The sequence below is a fragment of the Cynocephalus volans genome, chromosome 16, assembly GCF_027409185.1.
Source record: "Cynocephalus volans isolate mCynVol1 chromosome 16, mCynVol1.pri, whole genome shotgun sequence".
NCBI classification, from domain to species: domain Eukaryota; kingdom Metazoa; phylum Chordata; class Mammalia; order Dermoptera; family Cynocephalidae; genus Cynocephalus; species Cynocephalus volans.
The window spans coordinates 40721596-40736699 of record NC_084475.1 but is presented as its reverse complement, the minus strand read 5'-3'; the positions used below and the strand labels follow the sequence as shown (position 1 = coordinate 40736699).

General features: G+C 42.0%; 1 protein-coding gene across 13 annotated transcripts in view; it reads right to left on the bottom strand.

Annotated features, from left to right (window-relative positions):
- The window catches only part of TRPM3 (transient receptor potential cation channel subfamily M member 3), an 877808-nt gene that overhangs the window by 48889 nt on the left and 813815 nt on the right, over positions 1-15104 (bottom strand). For all 13 annotated transcript variants that reach the window (XM_063080764.1, XM_063080766.1, XM_063080768.1 and 10 more), the window contains one exon: positions 13745-13919. In XM_063080764.1, the coding sequence (XP_062936834.1) occupies positions 13745-13919 (175 nt within the window). The remainder of the gene's footprint in view (positions 1-13744; positions 13920-15104) is intronic.

Below are 15104 nucleotides of genomic sequence, written 5' to 3'. Positions count from 1 at the left end.
TAGATTCTGGCTGGCCCAGGGAGGAAGTCTCATGTCTCTGCTCTCTCCAGCCCCAAATGCCTAGAGCTGACATGCTTTGTCATACTTCTCTGGCTCTGTCCATGATGGTCGCTCTATTTAGAATACCCTCTCATTATTTGTCTGAAAAATCTCTTAATATCCTTTATGGTCCACTTTAACAGGTACCTCCAGGAGAAGTTCTCTGGCTATACTTAGCCCTCCCTTGCTTTTTTCTGCCTTTCCATACCTCTAAATTAAACTTTGTTCTTTCCTTTGAGCTAAGTCCTTACAAATCACCTCTAGGAAAATACATACCGCCATGATTTGTAATGATTTGTTTGCTTGTCAGTCTTCCCCATTAAACTTTCTTCAATGCCAAGAGACAATAAAGTTAATGTCTAGCTTCTTGCACAGTGCCTGGTACACACAAATGCTCAGTTACTGTCACTGGATGAATGAAGCCATTCAAACTAGAATCAGGAAAATGTGACAGCAGGATGTCTCCTTTATACCTTTTTGTATTAGATTGTAAGATGTATCATACATAGACAAGAGTCCATAAAACATTTGCCCATTATAAAATGAAAATCCATATAGCCCAGTTCAAGAAATAGCCCGATCTATTCTTAACTCATCAGTGGATGTCCTCAAATGGAATTGAGAGTGTCACTAAGGTGAAGAATCAAAATCCTGCATTCAACCTGAAGTTTATGGGGTCTTCTTCCAAGTAAGCATTCATCTTGAACTTTAGGCCTGCTATTCTAGCTACAACATATTTGGCCAAAAGTCAAGCAATTCATCAAACATCACTCGGCAGAGGTGGTCTGAAATCTAGCTGCAGGAACCTGCTGCTCCGCTGGACAGTATCTTGCAAAAGACCTTGAGCACCCCCCCCCCCACTTCATACTGAGGTTGCAGGCTTTTTTGGACTCTGTCACATTTGAGGAAAAACAATTAATGTGTGAGCCTTGCTAGGATTATCTGCTAATAGAGAACCTGTGTGGAGATCAGTCTATTTGTTGGTTGCTGTTAATACAGATCAGTTCATATCTTGCCGTGTTACTCAGAAGTGGTGTTGTCTGCTCTGCTTTGAGTAGAAATCAGCCATCTGCCTGGCTGCATTTGGTCAGAACACTGTGCCTTCGGAAAGTCCGTGGTCACAGGGTGCGTGGCAGCCACCTCCAGCGTGGTGCAGCTCAGGGCTGGCAGGGCCCTCTGCATGGGCCTTATCCGGTCCCCCGCTGGGCTTATGCAGCCCTGTCTTCCTTCCTCTGCTGCCCTCGACAACCAAGGCCAGCCTGCCTGCCTCCCTCCCACTCCTTCCTTCGCTCCCTCTTTTTCTCCTTCCCTTCTTTATAGCTGCCTGATAGCTGCACGTATATGAGAATGACAACTTGTTCAATGGATATTTCTTAAACCTAGCTGTAATTTTCTTCTTGAATACAAATTCAGCTACTTTTAGGAAGTTATCAACTCTAGGTTCCCCTTTGATTTCACTTCTCTCTCTCCCTCCTCCCCCTCTTTATTCGGTGTGTGTGTGTGTGTGTGTGCATGAGATGAATCCATGATAACTACATTTAATTTATCCAACTTTAAAATTCCTTTATAACAAACTGCATTTCATCATCTTCACTGACATTTCATGCATTTCTACATTTCTAGTTTCTTTATATGTTGTCACTGAAATCTCTTTGTTTAAAGCAGGTAGCATCACTGTCTTTCTGTCTCTTGCTTCAAGGAGTTAAATTCATGCACTGGCTATTCTGTGAGCACCTACTCTGTGCCAAACACAGTTCGAAATGCTGGGCATGCAGCAGTGAACAAGGTAGATGTGGTCCCTGCTCTCCTAGAGCTGGCATTCTAAAGGAATTTTATATTCTAGAATGGAGCTGTCCAATGTGGTAGCCACTAGCCACATGCAGCTATGTAAATTAAAATCTCAATTAATTAAAAGGAAATAAAATTAAAAATTCAGTTTCTCATTCACACTGGCCACGTTTCAAGCACTCAAGAGCCATATGTGGCTAGCAGCTATGGTATTGGACGGGGCAGATCTGGACCAGTTCCATCATAGTAGATTCTATTGGACAGAGCTGTTCTGAAGCAATTTTCCAAACTTACTACCACTCTGGGAATCTAAGAAATCCCTGTAGCCACACTCTGAGATGATTTATGATGACACCAGATCATAATTACTTCATTTACAATCTTCCCTCTGAAACAAGGAAATTATGTCTAGCATGCCTGGAGCTTGTACGTTTATTTTTATTTTGGGCATCCTGTTTCCACTTACAAGATGGCTAAATTAGCATGGTGGGGTAGTGTTTTGAAATACTCACTCATTTTCCCTTCCTGCTTTCCAAGCAGGTATTGGCATTGTACCCACCATCCCAGGGAAAGGAAGGTTGTAGGACAGAATCCAGAAATAGCCATTGAGTCTTTCTGGCTGTTTCTGTGGTTCAAATGTACAAGCTCTCAGGGATCTCAGAGTGACTGTTGAAGGGGCAACAGAAAGGAGGATTGGGGAGTAGATAAAAATGTCCTAGCAAAAGTGGGGCTGGGGAAGAGAGGAGAGAAATTTGAGTCTACACACACACACACACACACACACACACACACACACACACACACACACACACACACACACACACACACACACACACACACACGAGGGTGCATAGAGTGGTGGCCAGCGGCACGTGCTTTGGGGGCTCCAGCTGTGCGGTGTTCCTGGCACTTCTGTTAGGGATAGCAGCATCCTCCAGAGAGAAAGTGTCTCAGATTTGGGACCGTGGAAGCCCTCATAAATCCAGGGGACCTGAAGGGTCATATGGACTGGGATGATGGATGTTTCAGCAGTAAATGGTGTGGACAGATGACTCAATGACTACATCCTTCCCCCACGCCTCATTGTAATCTACCCTCAGGGAAGGCAAAGATGGATGAGGCTGAGGTGGTGATTTTCCCCAGTGTAGGAGTTCAAAATAGAAATCATTGTAATTATAATAAAAAATAAAGTCGATGTTTTGGCAGCCTCTGCATTTGTGGTCTGGGAGCCATACCCATTCCACAAGCAGTATGGTTTCCTTCTACAGACACTGACTCAACAACATCAGACATCATCTTCTCCCTTGGTCTATTTTATTTCAATTGGTAGAATAACACTTTTCCTGGGAACTAAATGCACAAAGCAGAGTCATCTTGCGTATTTGAAGAAAACCTCAAGTAGTTAGGAAGTTGATTCCATGCTGGAGCTCTGGTTTCACACGTTCCTCAACTGGACAACGCGGGGAGGAAGCCAAAGCAATTGCATGACCGGATGGTTTAGAGCAGGGGTCAGTGGACTGCAGTCCGTGGGCCAAATCTAGTTACCTCCTGTTTTTGTAAATAAAGTGTTATTGGAACACAGCCACACCCATTAGTCTATTTATTGTCTGTGACTGTTTTTGTGGTACAATGGCAACTCTGTGTAGTTATGACAGAGACTATATGGCCCTGCAATGCCATCTGGCTCTTTATAGCAAAAGTTTGCTGGCACCTGGTCTAGATTTAAACTTTTTAAAGACAAGGACCATGTCTAAACATTGCTATTTCCTCACAAGTCCTGCTGGGTGCTGAGCAGGAATTTGAGAAATGTGGTGGAATAAAAGATCCTAAGGCTGGGATAAACTTTCCAGCTTCAAGGATGACTTCTTTCGATGACTTGTGGGAACATAATGCCTTGAGTTACAGCCATTAACCTCAGGTATTAAAGAAGTACAAGGTGCATTTAAGTCCCTGTCAGCTGTAATGAGAGAGATAATCTTATCTCCCCACCTGGTTAATACAGATGACTAGATCAGCCACCTGCTTTATATATAATCTGGGGCTCCCCACGGCTGCCTACTCTGCACTTCAAGGAAAGATCTTCAGCCTCTATTACAAATGATGTCAGGTAGGATCTGAGGAGGCTTGGAGCCAGAGTGCCTATTTTGGGTTGGTTTCTTCCAGAAGTGACCCCAAGTGAAGGATTCAAATGAAAGTGATTTATTAAGGAGGTGCTCCAAAGAGAAACTTGAGAGAAAGTGGAGGAAGCAGGATAAGGAAGGGCAAAAAGCCAAAAAAGTGCAATTTTAGATGATGTCTGAGCCTTGCCTGATCCCCCAGGGCCCTCCAGAGAGTGAACTGCACCTCACATCCAGGAAGGCATTTTGCAGTCCTCAAGCTAGTAGTTTTTTCCACTTAAACAAAAGCCAAGGGGACCAGGCTTTCATAATCCCCACATCCTTCCCTTCCCAACAGACAATAACAGAGTATGAAATGTCCTGGGGCACAAAAATGCCCAAGCACTTTAGGCTCTCTGGGTGGTGAAGAGGCTCCAAAAGCTCAAGGGCAATTTTCTGAGGAAGTTCGCAGTGTGAGCCCTGGGATTAAAGCACACAGGTCTGGACAATGGGTGCAAAACTTTGGTCAAGGGGGATGGGAGGGAATCTGGGCAGAAGACTGATGGTATCTGCCGCAACCCTAGATTGGGTGTCTTCTCTACCAATGTTCATTACATGTGATTTGAAATTATATGCCATTTTGAATTAACCATGTCATTTCTCTCATATGGGTCCCCTTGTATGGCAGAATCTTCTTTTTCCTCTTTTAATTCACCTTTCACTTTTTCTTCAAAAGTAAATTATTTCTTTGGGGGAAGCAAAAAAACAGCTACTTTTGTGTGCGGGGGGTCTCCTTTTTTAGGATTAAAATTACAAAAATTCCAAAATTCTCTTTGAGACATTATTTCTTCTGTAACACCTCTTGGGGGAAATTATGGAGTGTACTAACATATATAAAGCAAATGTATTTCACAGGGCCTAGCTTCCAAAGCCTTGTAGTTTCAGGTATAGCCTAACTTTTTAAAATTACACATAGAAATGTTAAGCTTGCAAAAGACGAAAAAACTTTCCCCAGGCTAAAGTCTCTGTTGTAGATAAAGAATTGTAACACAGCAAAATTGCTGGCTCCATGGGCAGATGTCCTTGGTGCAGCTAAACCTAATGACTGTTGCCACGACAATTGTCTTACTGTTCTTTTGTAACCACCTGTGTTCCTTTTTTCTGTAACTTGCCTGCCTAGAGAATAAATATGGAGAGAAGACTGGAGTTTGATGTTAATTTTCCAAGGAGGAATGCCCCTCTTTTGAGGGTTCCTGGAAATTAACCACTTTGGGGCTTCTCACTGCTCAGAAGAAATGGGCTCTGAGTAATCCTTAGCATCTCCACCACCCTGGGGGAGAGGTGACAGGAAATAAATCCTACAAGTTGTCTACCAGCTCTGTAGAATGGTATTTCCTTTATTTGACCTAAGTTTTTCACTTTCTTACTTTGAGGGAGCCTTGGCTGAAGTACACTCACATCTGGGGACCCATGTCATGTTCATTGTATCCATAGAGAAATTCACTTTGAGAGGGAGTTCAGGCATTTCAGGCATACTCAGTTTCATCTTTCCAGAGAGAAGAGCCCTAGTCTTCCTGATCTGCCCTCAAATTGCAGCTTTTTATTTATTCCTTGATTAGTTGGACTACTGTTCTCTGGCTCAATTCATTTATGTCTTCCTGAAGGGACAGTGAACTCACTTGGTGTCCCAGGCACAGATACACCACAGCTTCACGTTAGCCCTTGTGTTTTGTTTTTAACACTACTCCAGGTGATGTTCCCCAACATCATTTTGGGTTGAGTTACACATTATGCAGGCGTCTCAAGTATTCAAGCTCTAGTTATTACCTTTCTCTAACTGCAGGCAATTGCATCTAGCTAGAGTATGAAGTATTACTGTTTTCTGATGACTAATTTTACCCAAAACATGTTCTTAATAAACCTTCTCTGCTACTTTTCTGCTGACACACAAGTGAACTCTTTCTGAATTCCCTCACTGTTGGCCTAGTATTTAGCAATTCCACAGACTTTAGATTCTTCTCTAAATGTTGCAGACTCCCATTTTTAGATCACTTTTGCACATGTTATAGAGGATCAGTTCCAACATCATTTTTAAGGAAACCTTACTGATTTGTCTCTATTCGAGGGGCAAACACTTTCTATGTCTCTTCTGCCCAGTGTCATAGGTGACAAAATAGTCCCAACGGTTAAATGGGAAGTCAACTGTTCTCCTCCAAGCACAAATTTTTGGGAAGTGATTTGGAGCTTTTTAAAGAAAGTTTTGAGAATTTCAAATATATTACATCTGCTGATGCTTTATTTTCCACAGGGTTACCTAAGACTTGGAGTATTCATCATAGAGTTGAAAAAGCATGGGCTTTGGAGTCATGCAAACACAGGGTGTACCAAAAGAGCTCTGTTTAAGGCAGAGTTACGAGAAAGGCTGAAAATGGCCAGGATGGGCCAAGCACTAAGCTTAATTATAGGCAAACTATTAGCAGGTCTAGAAAAGGTTAAAGAAAAATGCAAGATTACAAGGTAATCTTAAGAGTTCATTTGGGTGAAAAATGATGCTTCTCTGGCATCATAGGCCACTGCTAGTTTCAAAAGAAGAGACTCCTCTGAGAAGGAGGATTCTCCAGCCATCTGGGGAGGTTCCTCTTCAGGATCTGGTTACTCTTCACCATTATACAAAGTCTTTGGTTCCATCCATTTAGGGCTAGACATCATTAGCCTCATCTGGCCTCTTATACTCTAGGTTTCCAGTCCTTAGTTGCCTCAAAACTCTGAATGAGTTACTCCCACCATACTCCTCCCTTTCACCCTCTACTTCTGCAAAGCAAGCTCCTCCTGTCAATCATCCTTCTCCATGCTGAACTTCCTGCCCACTGAATTTTCCCATCACTGTTCCTTCTTGCTCCTTTTTCCCTGAGCCTTTTGGAACCCCATTATCACTGAACACAAACTCCTATGCCTTCTCATACTTTCATGAGCCCACCTCCCCATTTTATTTTTTTGCCTTAATTAAAACTCACTTTGCAGGAAGACACCACCTCTCTGTCACCTTCTCAAGTGGAACTTGCACTTTCTCCTACATCCCCCATTGTGGTTCCTGGTGGTAATGTGTGTGTTCTCATTCATACTCTTTGTCTTTTCCAAACTACTGTTTTTCACTTTTTTGCAAAAAGTCTTTTCTCCTTTGAGTTTTAGGCCATCCCGATAAAAGTCTTTCTATTCACACTGTTTCCTGTCATTATTATGGACAACTTCAATATCTGTATTGACAAACACAGAAGAACCTAGTTTCAAGATGCTTAACCTCAATTCCAGCATATCCTAGAACCCATTCTCATAGCTACCCCTGGACCATATCATTACTCTAAGTTGCCCCACCTCTTAATTCTGAATGACAATTTACCATTCTCTGACCACATCTTACCATCACAGCTCTAAGGATCGCTAGTTAATACACTAGATGCTCAGGCTAGAAATCCAGTCCTTTGATCATTCTTTTTCCTCCTAGGCACTTAACCAACATTATACCATTACTTTCTTCTTCATCTGTCTTAGACTATGTGATGCACAACTTCAGGAAGCCTTGAGAGCATCTTCAAAAACCCTAGTCCCCTTTTTTTCTGCCATATGGGCACAGCAAATCCTCAATCTTGGATTAATCCAAGCTTTTGTCTCTTCTGATACTATATCAGGGCTGCTGAGTCTTGACTGAGAAAACTATGTGAACTATGCAAATGGGTGGTCCTGAGCAATCCTGTGGCATGTACCAAGTAAGAGACATCTCCCATCATCCCTAGCGGTGATTACAAGACATCACTCTTCTTGTCAAAGCTCTGCTTCATTGACACTTTTTCCACCCCACCTCCCCTGCTGATACACATGTTGTAACACTTCTCCCCCTCTTTCCTAGTAAATGCTTTGCCTGGCTCTTTTTCATTTACTCTTAAATCGCTACAAGTGGTTTTTGCATTCACCACTGAAATGAAAATTCTTTGGCAAAAGTCACCAGGGACTTCCTAAAGTTCTAATTGCATGGACTCGTCTATTCATCTAATTGAACTTTCCTCTTGCATTTGATAGTGTTGACTACTCCATTCTCAGAGTTCTACTCTGTCCTTCTCTTCTCTCTACTTGTGCTCTGTGGCAAGCTTACCCATCGTGGCTTTCACTGATAGTTATATTCTTGATCCCCAAATCTGTATCTCTAGTCCAGATCTTTCTACTAAGTTCCAGAGTTCTATTTACAAAATAGCCTTCTTCGTGGTTTTCCTGAAATTCCCATAGGAATCTTAAGCTCAATCCAACCCCATTGAAAAAAATCCCCTCCCCCTGATAGTTCCTCCTCCCAGGCTCTCCATCTCCGTAAATGACGTTGCCTTTTAGACTAAGCCAGAAACTTTGGAGTGATCTCCATCTCCTCTGTTTTAAATCCTCATCCACTTCCTCCACTATCACCATTTGCACCATCTGATTTCTGCCCAGGTCCTTCTGATTTTATCTTCCTCATGTCTCATGATGCCTCTCTTCTCCATCCCAGATGCTATTGCCTTAGCAATGTCCTCTCACCTCTCTCTCATTTAAACCCCTCTTATGGAGCCCCCACATTTTTGCATGATAGCTCTGATTAAAACATCTATCTGATCATGATACTACCCTGAGCATGGTCCTCCTGTCTCTCTCTCCAGACCCATCTGTCCTTTCTGCCTCTTGCCTCTCACTCTACAGTCAACCGTACTAAACTACCTGCTGTTACTGGAACTTTCCATACTAATTCTCGGTTTGGAATGCCATTCTTCTCTCATCACACCCCCTACTCCCATCTGCCTAGCAAACATCTGCTCATATTTCAGGGCTGAGCTCAGCCTTCCCTTTCTTTGCAAGGTCTCGTCTATTGTGCCCCTACTCCCACTGCAGGTAGGAATGACTACTTTCTCCTTTGGACTCCGTTTCTGCACATGTATTGTCAATGTCAGTTTGTCTCCCCTGGACTGCAAACTCCTTGAAGATGATGTCTGTCATGTGCATCCCTGTACCTCAGTTTCCAGATCATAGTAGGAACAAAATAAATATCCACTGAATAAAGAAAAAAAAATAATTCAAAAGAGAGTCCAACCTGTGAGTAAATACTAAATAAATCTCATGACATTGAAACAAATACTGATCACAACAGCACACTGAATCATTGCAGAGGCCAGTTTACAGATAGCTCTGTGATTTGTAAATCCATTAAGCCTCAGTCTGTGTTAGTAAACAAGTCAAGTGTGTATTCTTTATAATGTGAGCCGACTTTCAGGGACACGACGTGGGGATAGTGCCTCAAGTTGGCTTGCTTCCTTAGCAATCTGTGAAAACAAAACCCTATAAAACAATTCCTCCTTTCCCAGAAGTTGGCACTTGCTCAAGTTTTTCTTTTCCAAACTACTTTCCGTGGTAACACTCCCCACGCTATAGCTGGTAGGCATTAGTGTGCTCTGAATCCATTAGGGAAGGTCGGTCCTGAATACTAAACAGACGCACAGCCCTGAGTTTTGAGAACTGGAGGCTAACGACTGAAATGCATAACAATAGTCACCTTCCCTGCTCATGCTGTTCTAAGTTTCACCATAAGCAGGCATATTTTAGAGACTGGCTCCTTGAGCTGTCCTTATTTCCACCCCTGAAGTGAGAAACAATTAATTTGAGGCAGAAAAGTAATTCAAGAGAGTGTGCCAGCTTTCCTTACATGCACATACATGATCCTTGTTTCCTGACAAAAACAGCACTTTAAATCCAGTCAATAATATCACAGAGATGACGTGGATACAAAAGAGCCAGGATTTTTTTTTTTTAATAGCAAACTTTTGTACTCAGTAAATAAATAAATAACAAAACAAAAAACCCTCCTACTCCAAATTACTTACTAATTTCAGGTGGAAAAGCCCTAGGCAGTAAGAAAAAAAAAAAAAAAATTGACTCATGCATTAAGTAGATTGAAGAGTTAACTTGAAGTAAGTGGAAGCGGCTAGATAATGTTAAGTTGTCATGGTAGAAAGTAAGTTTTGGGCATTCTGCTTTCATCTTAACTATCTAAACTTGTAAAAATTCTCAGAGAGGCAGAAAGAAGGACTAAATTTAGACCCTTATTTAATGCATTCAAGAGCATGATTCATTTTTCTCCTGCCCTGGTACAGCCTGGGGAATCTGAATGTACAGCAGGCAACACATGGGTGTCCTGTAAATAAGTGGAAGTCTCATTCATTCCGAGGCTAGAGAAGGCCAGAGACACCTCATTTTCTCTGCCAACAAAGATGTACTTCCAGGCACCTCAATCACAAAAACGTAGAACCAGATTTCTAAGCTGGTGAGAGTCCGTCTGATTTTAGCTTTGCTCTGGCCATGGCACGAATGTGGCCGGAAATTTATTCTGCTGCTCCTCTCCTCTAAGTGGCTTTTCCTGTTCAGGCTGTAGCGGGATCCTGTCCAGCTCTCAGAGGCCACGCAACATGGGTCACCCTAATGAGATGGCCCAACAGGATGTCATCTTTTGGTAGCAGTGAATTTAACAACCCAGAGCCCAAGTTATTTCATGGTAGTCCTTAGATTGGGTCTTAGAGAGCTAGTATCATATATAACATAAATACCTGAAGATAATTTTGGGCTTTTTAAAAAAACAAATCAAAACCAAAAAGAAACCAACCAAATAACAAATTCAATTCCTGTGAATTAAATCAGGGCGTTAGGCCAAGTTTCCAGGGTAGAGCAGACCATTAATGTCCCTTATCCAGTTTCATGATCTTCGGCTTCTAATCACCTCCTTGCACTCTCTGCTTCCAACACCAAAGCAAATACTTTAGCCTCCACAGTTAATTTGGATTAAGGCTAGACTGTCATTTATGTCAGTCCAACACGTTTTACAGGTGAAAAGCACCAAAGTTATTCTGTGATTTTACAGAAACTTCCTTTTTTTTCCCTTTTGATTTTAGTTTGAAAGCACATTTGGAAAGTAACCTTACAAGTCTCATTCTAGCGTCTTTGGCCTTATTGGCAGTCTCTGTGATTAGGACAAATGATAGGAAGAAAGACGGAATGTATATCAAAAATCTGTAGTTAGGTAACATTGCCTCCCAGAAGTGGGGCATTAAAGTTTCCTTCCTTCTGAGGTGTAAGATTGATGTCAATAACCCACCCTGAAGGCCCCCCTGTACATCCATAAACATCCATCCCAACTAAGAGATTATTTCCCCAAACATGAAATGGGCTCAGCAATTTTGAAGTCAAAAACAAAGAGTTAGATATGGAGCACGTGCATTATGTTAGAAATGAGTTGCTCTGAGAAGGTGTGTTTGAATGAGCAGCACTTGGAGAGGCCCACACAGTACAGGATTGGTAGACTCTGGGCAAGGCGGGGGGTCCAGGTGGATATGAGATCCAATCAGCCTGAATACATGCTTCACAAACCAACCTGGACACGGCACATAAAAGAGGCAAGACACTGTGGGGCAGCATAAATGATGTGTGCCTTTCTCAAACAGCTTGGTACTTGCTTCTCCTGGGCAGTTCTGAACGACCAGGTGGGGCAGTCACCCAATCCTCATTGAGCCCACCCAGTGCCATAACATGAATATCAAATCATTTAAAGGACAGGGATGTTCCATGACCTTGGCCCAATGTAATGACAAATTTGGGGGCAGCCTTCTATACCCATTTGAGAAAGGACAAATACTCTTTAGCACTCTAGACAGAATACCGGCTGATTTAGCTTAGAACAGTGGCTACCACTGCAGCCAATTCCAGAACATCAAAAAGGAAGGCAAGTGGTTAGGGGAAGGGTGTCACGAAGGTCGCATCCATCCAAGGCTGGGTCAGGGACATATTGGGATTTGGGGTAGAAATTTATTCTTACACACGTAGAGCACCACAAATCTAATTAACAGTGCGGGAAATCTATTTTCATACTTCACTCACACAACACACCTCTCTTCCATCTCCAGGGGGTTTTCAAGTTCTAAACTACAATCAGCCCTTCTTTTAAAAGAACAATCATAAATCCTCTTATTCAGCCAGATGGTGGTGTTTGTTGCACTAGGCTAGGTTCATAGTACAACATCAATAAATGGCCACTTGTAGAGGGACAGACAGAATCTCATTTGTAAAACACACCTACACTTCCCTCCTTCTCCCATCCCCAAATATTACATTGTCAAAACACCCGTGCGGGCTTAGTCTCATTTGGGGGAAGAAAGGAAAACTAGAAAAGGCAAAATAATGTAACTAAGTGGAAAAACAATTTCTTGGGGGGAAATAGCAAGTTTAATCTCTGAGGAGAGTGAGCATAGATGGGCGTTCTAAGTGTTGTTTTGCCTTTAGGGACCATCTGAAAGGAGGCTCTCAAAAGGACTCTCCCCAGTCCCTGGAAAACTGTCTTGGTGAAGGCTGTGCACTGTCAACCAAAGACATTACAACGGGGAGACGGAGTTAAAATTCTTCCTCAGTGAGCTGGCTATGTCTCAGGAAGTAAATATTTGTCTCCTATAGGTGTTCCAGAAAGTCTTGCTTGCCTCGGATAATGCATTTTGAGAGGGAAAGGGTATTTGTTCAAAATCCATCAGGGAAGGGAGAACGTCATTCTGGTGTGTTCTGTTGCCAGTGCACACATGCTCCTCACAGGCCTGGAGGACTCACAGTCTTTGGTGCTTTGTCCTTATGCCCCTGGTCTTAGTCATAGCTGGGACGGGTGCAGTGTGTGTGGGGGGGATGCTGACTAGTCCCTGCTCCTGCTCTTCATAAGCTATACTACCTGGCTATGTAACCCTAATCCACGTCCACAGTCCGGGGCTCAGATGGCTGGCCTGTCAGCAAAAAATGTCTGAAAAATGTTAATTCAACAGTGTTGAAGGGATGTTATTTCCAGAGCTAAACTCCTCAGGGAAAATGAGAAATAGTTGCTCTTGGGATTCAACTCCTCCACACTGAAAGATGTTTCTTTTCGGATGCTTTCTTTCCGAATAATTTCCCAATGCCTGGAATACCCTGACATTTGGTCCAAATAAAATCTTGGAAAAGACTCCTAGGATACAACTACCTATAAACTCCATAAGAGAGAAGTTTTATTACAGGGAGTCAGTGTCCATGAGGGCATGAAACATTGGGGCCTGTTGGCGCTCCCAACCCACACTGAATCATTTCATCATGTAGCTACTACTTTTTTTTTCTGGCATTTATAGCAAGCAACTCAGTTTATGACCTAAGGCATTTTCCATACTTCCAGGCAATGAATACTAGCTTCCTATGAGTCTCAACAGCACATAATTTAAGACAGTGGGAAAAAGAGTTGGAGAATAGTTTCCAGTGAAAGAAAAACACCATGCAGATGTTTGCCCGTACTCTTGAATTTTGATGGTGAAATTGAGAATTGTTTATTTGTTCCAAAGTCGAACTCAAGGAATTTATTTGCTAATGGCTGGGGCTGGGGACTGGGGTAGAAGTGGGGAGTAGTGACATTTATTCCTGATACTGAAATATTCAACACACAGCCCTAAGATTTTGAATCACAAAAAAATTTAGATCTTTTTAAAAAATGATTCATTTTGTGATCAAATTTGGCACACCAGATGTCGATTTGTGTCACAGAACATGACATACCTGAAGAAACAGCTGAGGACTACTTTGCTAAAATCGTATATTCACCTTCTATAATTGTTCTTGTTTTTCCTCCTAGATAGAAAGCTAGGAATCAGTCCTCTATCTTGAGCCATTTATTGAGAACAAACAAATGAACTTGGAAAAGACACAACCCAATTGAATTTAAATACCTGACTTTGGTGTATGAGAATCATAAACTTGCTTACGGTCTATCTGGTCCGCAAACACTTCCCCATAAATCATCCAATAGGGCATGTAGAAGATGTTCTTGGCCAGTTTCCATGATGGCTCCTCATTGGGAAAAAGGATGGCTTGCCTGGCGACCCCAAAGCTCATCAGCACCACCAGCATAATGATGACAAAGTACATCATGTCTATCATCTGGAAGGTGGGGAAGCAGAGGGAGAGACAAAAGAAAACTCACATGACTGAGTGTTCTTATGAATGCTGACGTTGATGGAAAACCCTGGAGGAGGTCTACTTTCTAGACTGCTAATAAGGGACTTTTAGACAAGGGGTTGTGACCAGATAAGAGGATGCTTGGTCCACAGAATTTTATCAGTAACTCAAATACCAGTTTTTAAAAAAGTGCATGCACAATGGACCCCCTTTATCTTTCACTGCTGTCTATGGGATTTAGTCAAGTCTAGGCATAGGAGTCATATAACACAGAGTGAATCCAGTACTAACTTTGTCTCTGATCCTGGGGAACTTAAGTGTTCTTTTTGGGTCTCTTTCTTCTCAGCAAAATTGGAATTGGGATAGTTGAACTATTTCAAGAACTTTTCCAACTGTTCATTAGCCTTTCTAAGTTCTGAAAGGCTAATGAAGAGTTGGAAAGCTCAAGAAAATAATTACTTTAAACAAAGCTAGGACGTACCAAATATACATCATATTCTGTCTTATTTTTATAGCATTACCGTATTGCAGGATCTTCTATCACAAACCAGTCTTTCAGAGAGAACCACTTGTTATACTCACTTCTCCTTCAGAGTATCCTCTTAGTTATGGAGAATATTTTCTTAGGCATTAGAATCATGTAGCCTAATGACCCATACCTGTGCCTCCTATTGAAATGATGGACTTTCATCTTGACATGTTAATAAAATCCTCCAGACTGTATTCTAATACAATGTTATTTCTTATTCCTCTTTGTTCCTTTCTTTCTTGTTTGTTTCTGTGATACATGTTATTTGGGATCTGTTTCTCATATGCCAAATTACTTTCCTTTTATCACTCAAAATAGATGAGGATGCAGTAACTATTGATTTTGTCTGGCCGTAACCTATCATGTCCTTCTTTTAGAAACCGTTCTTCTCCATTTTGGCCACAAGGTACGTATGTTTTCCAGGCTAATTTAAATTATGGTACCTTCCTACCTGGCAACAGTGACAGGAGGCAGGCATGTGACAGAGGACAGGCCAACCAGAAAGCTTTTGGTGTGTTTTTGTATGTTTGTTTTTGTTTTTGTTTTTCTAAAACTGAAACTTGGAGAGAGAAGTTTCCTTTTCCTCTCTGTAATGATGCCAATTCAGAGCGTCTGAGGCTGAGTCCCCTGCTAGTGAA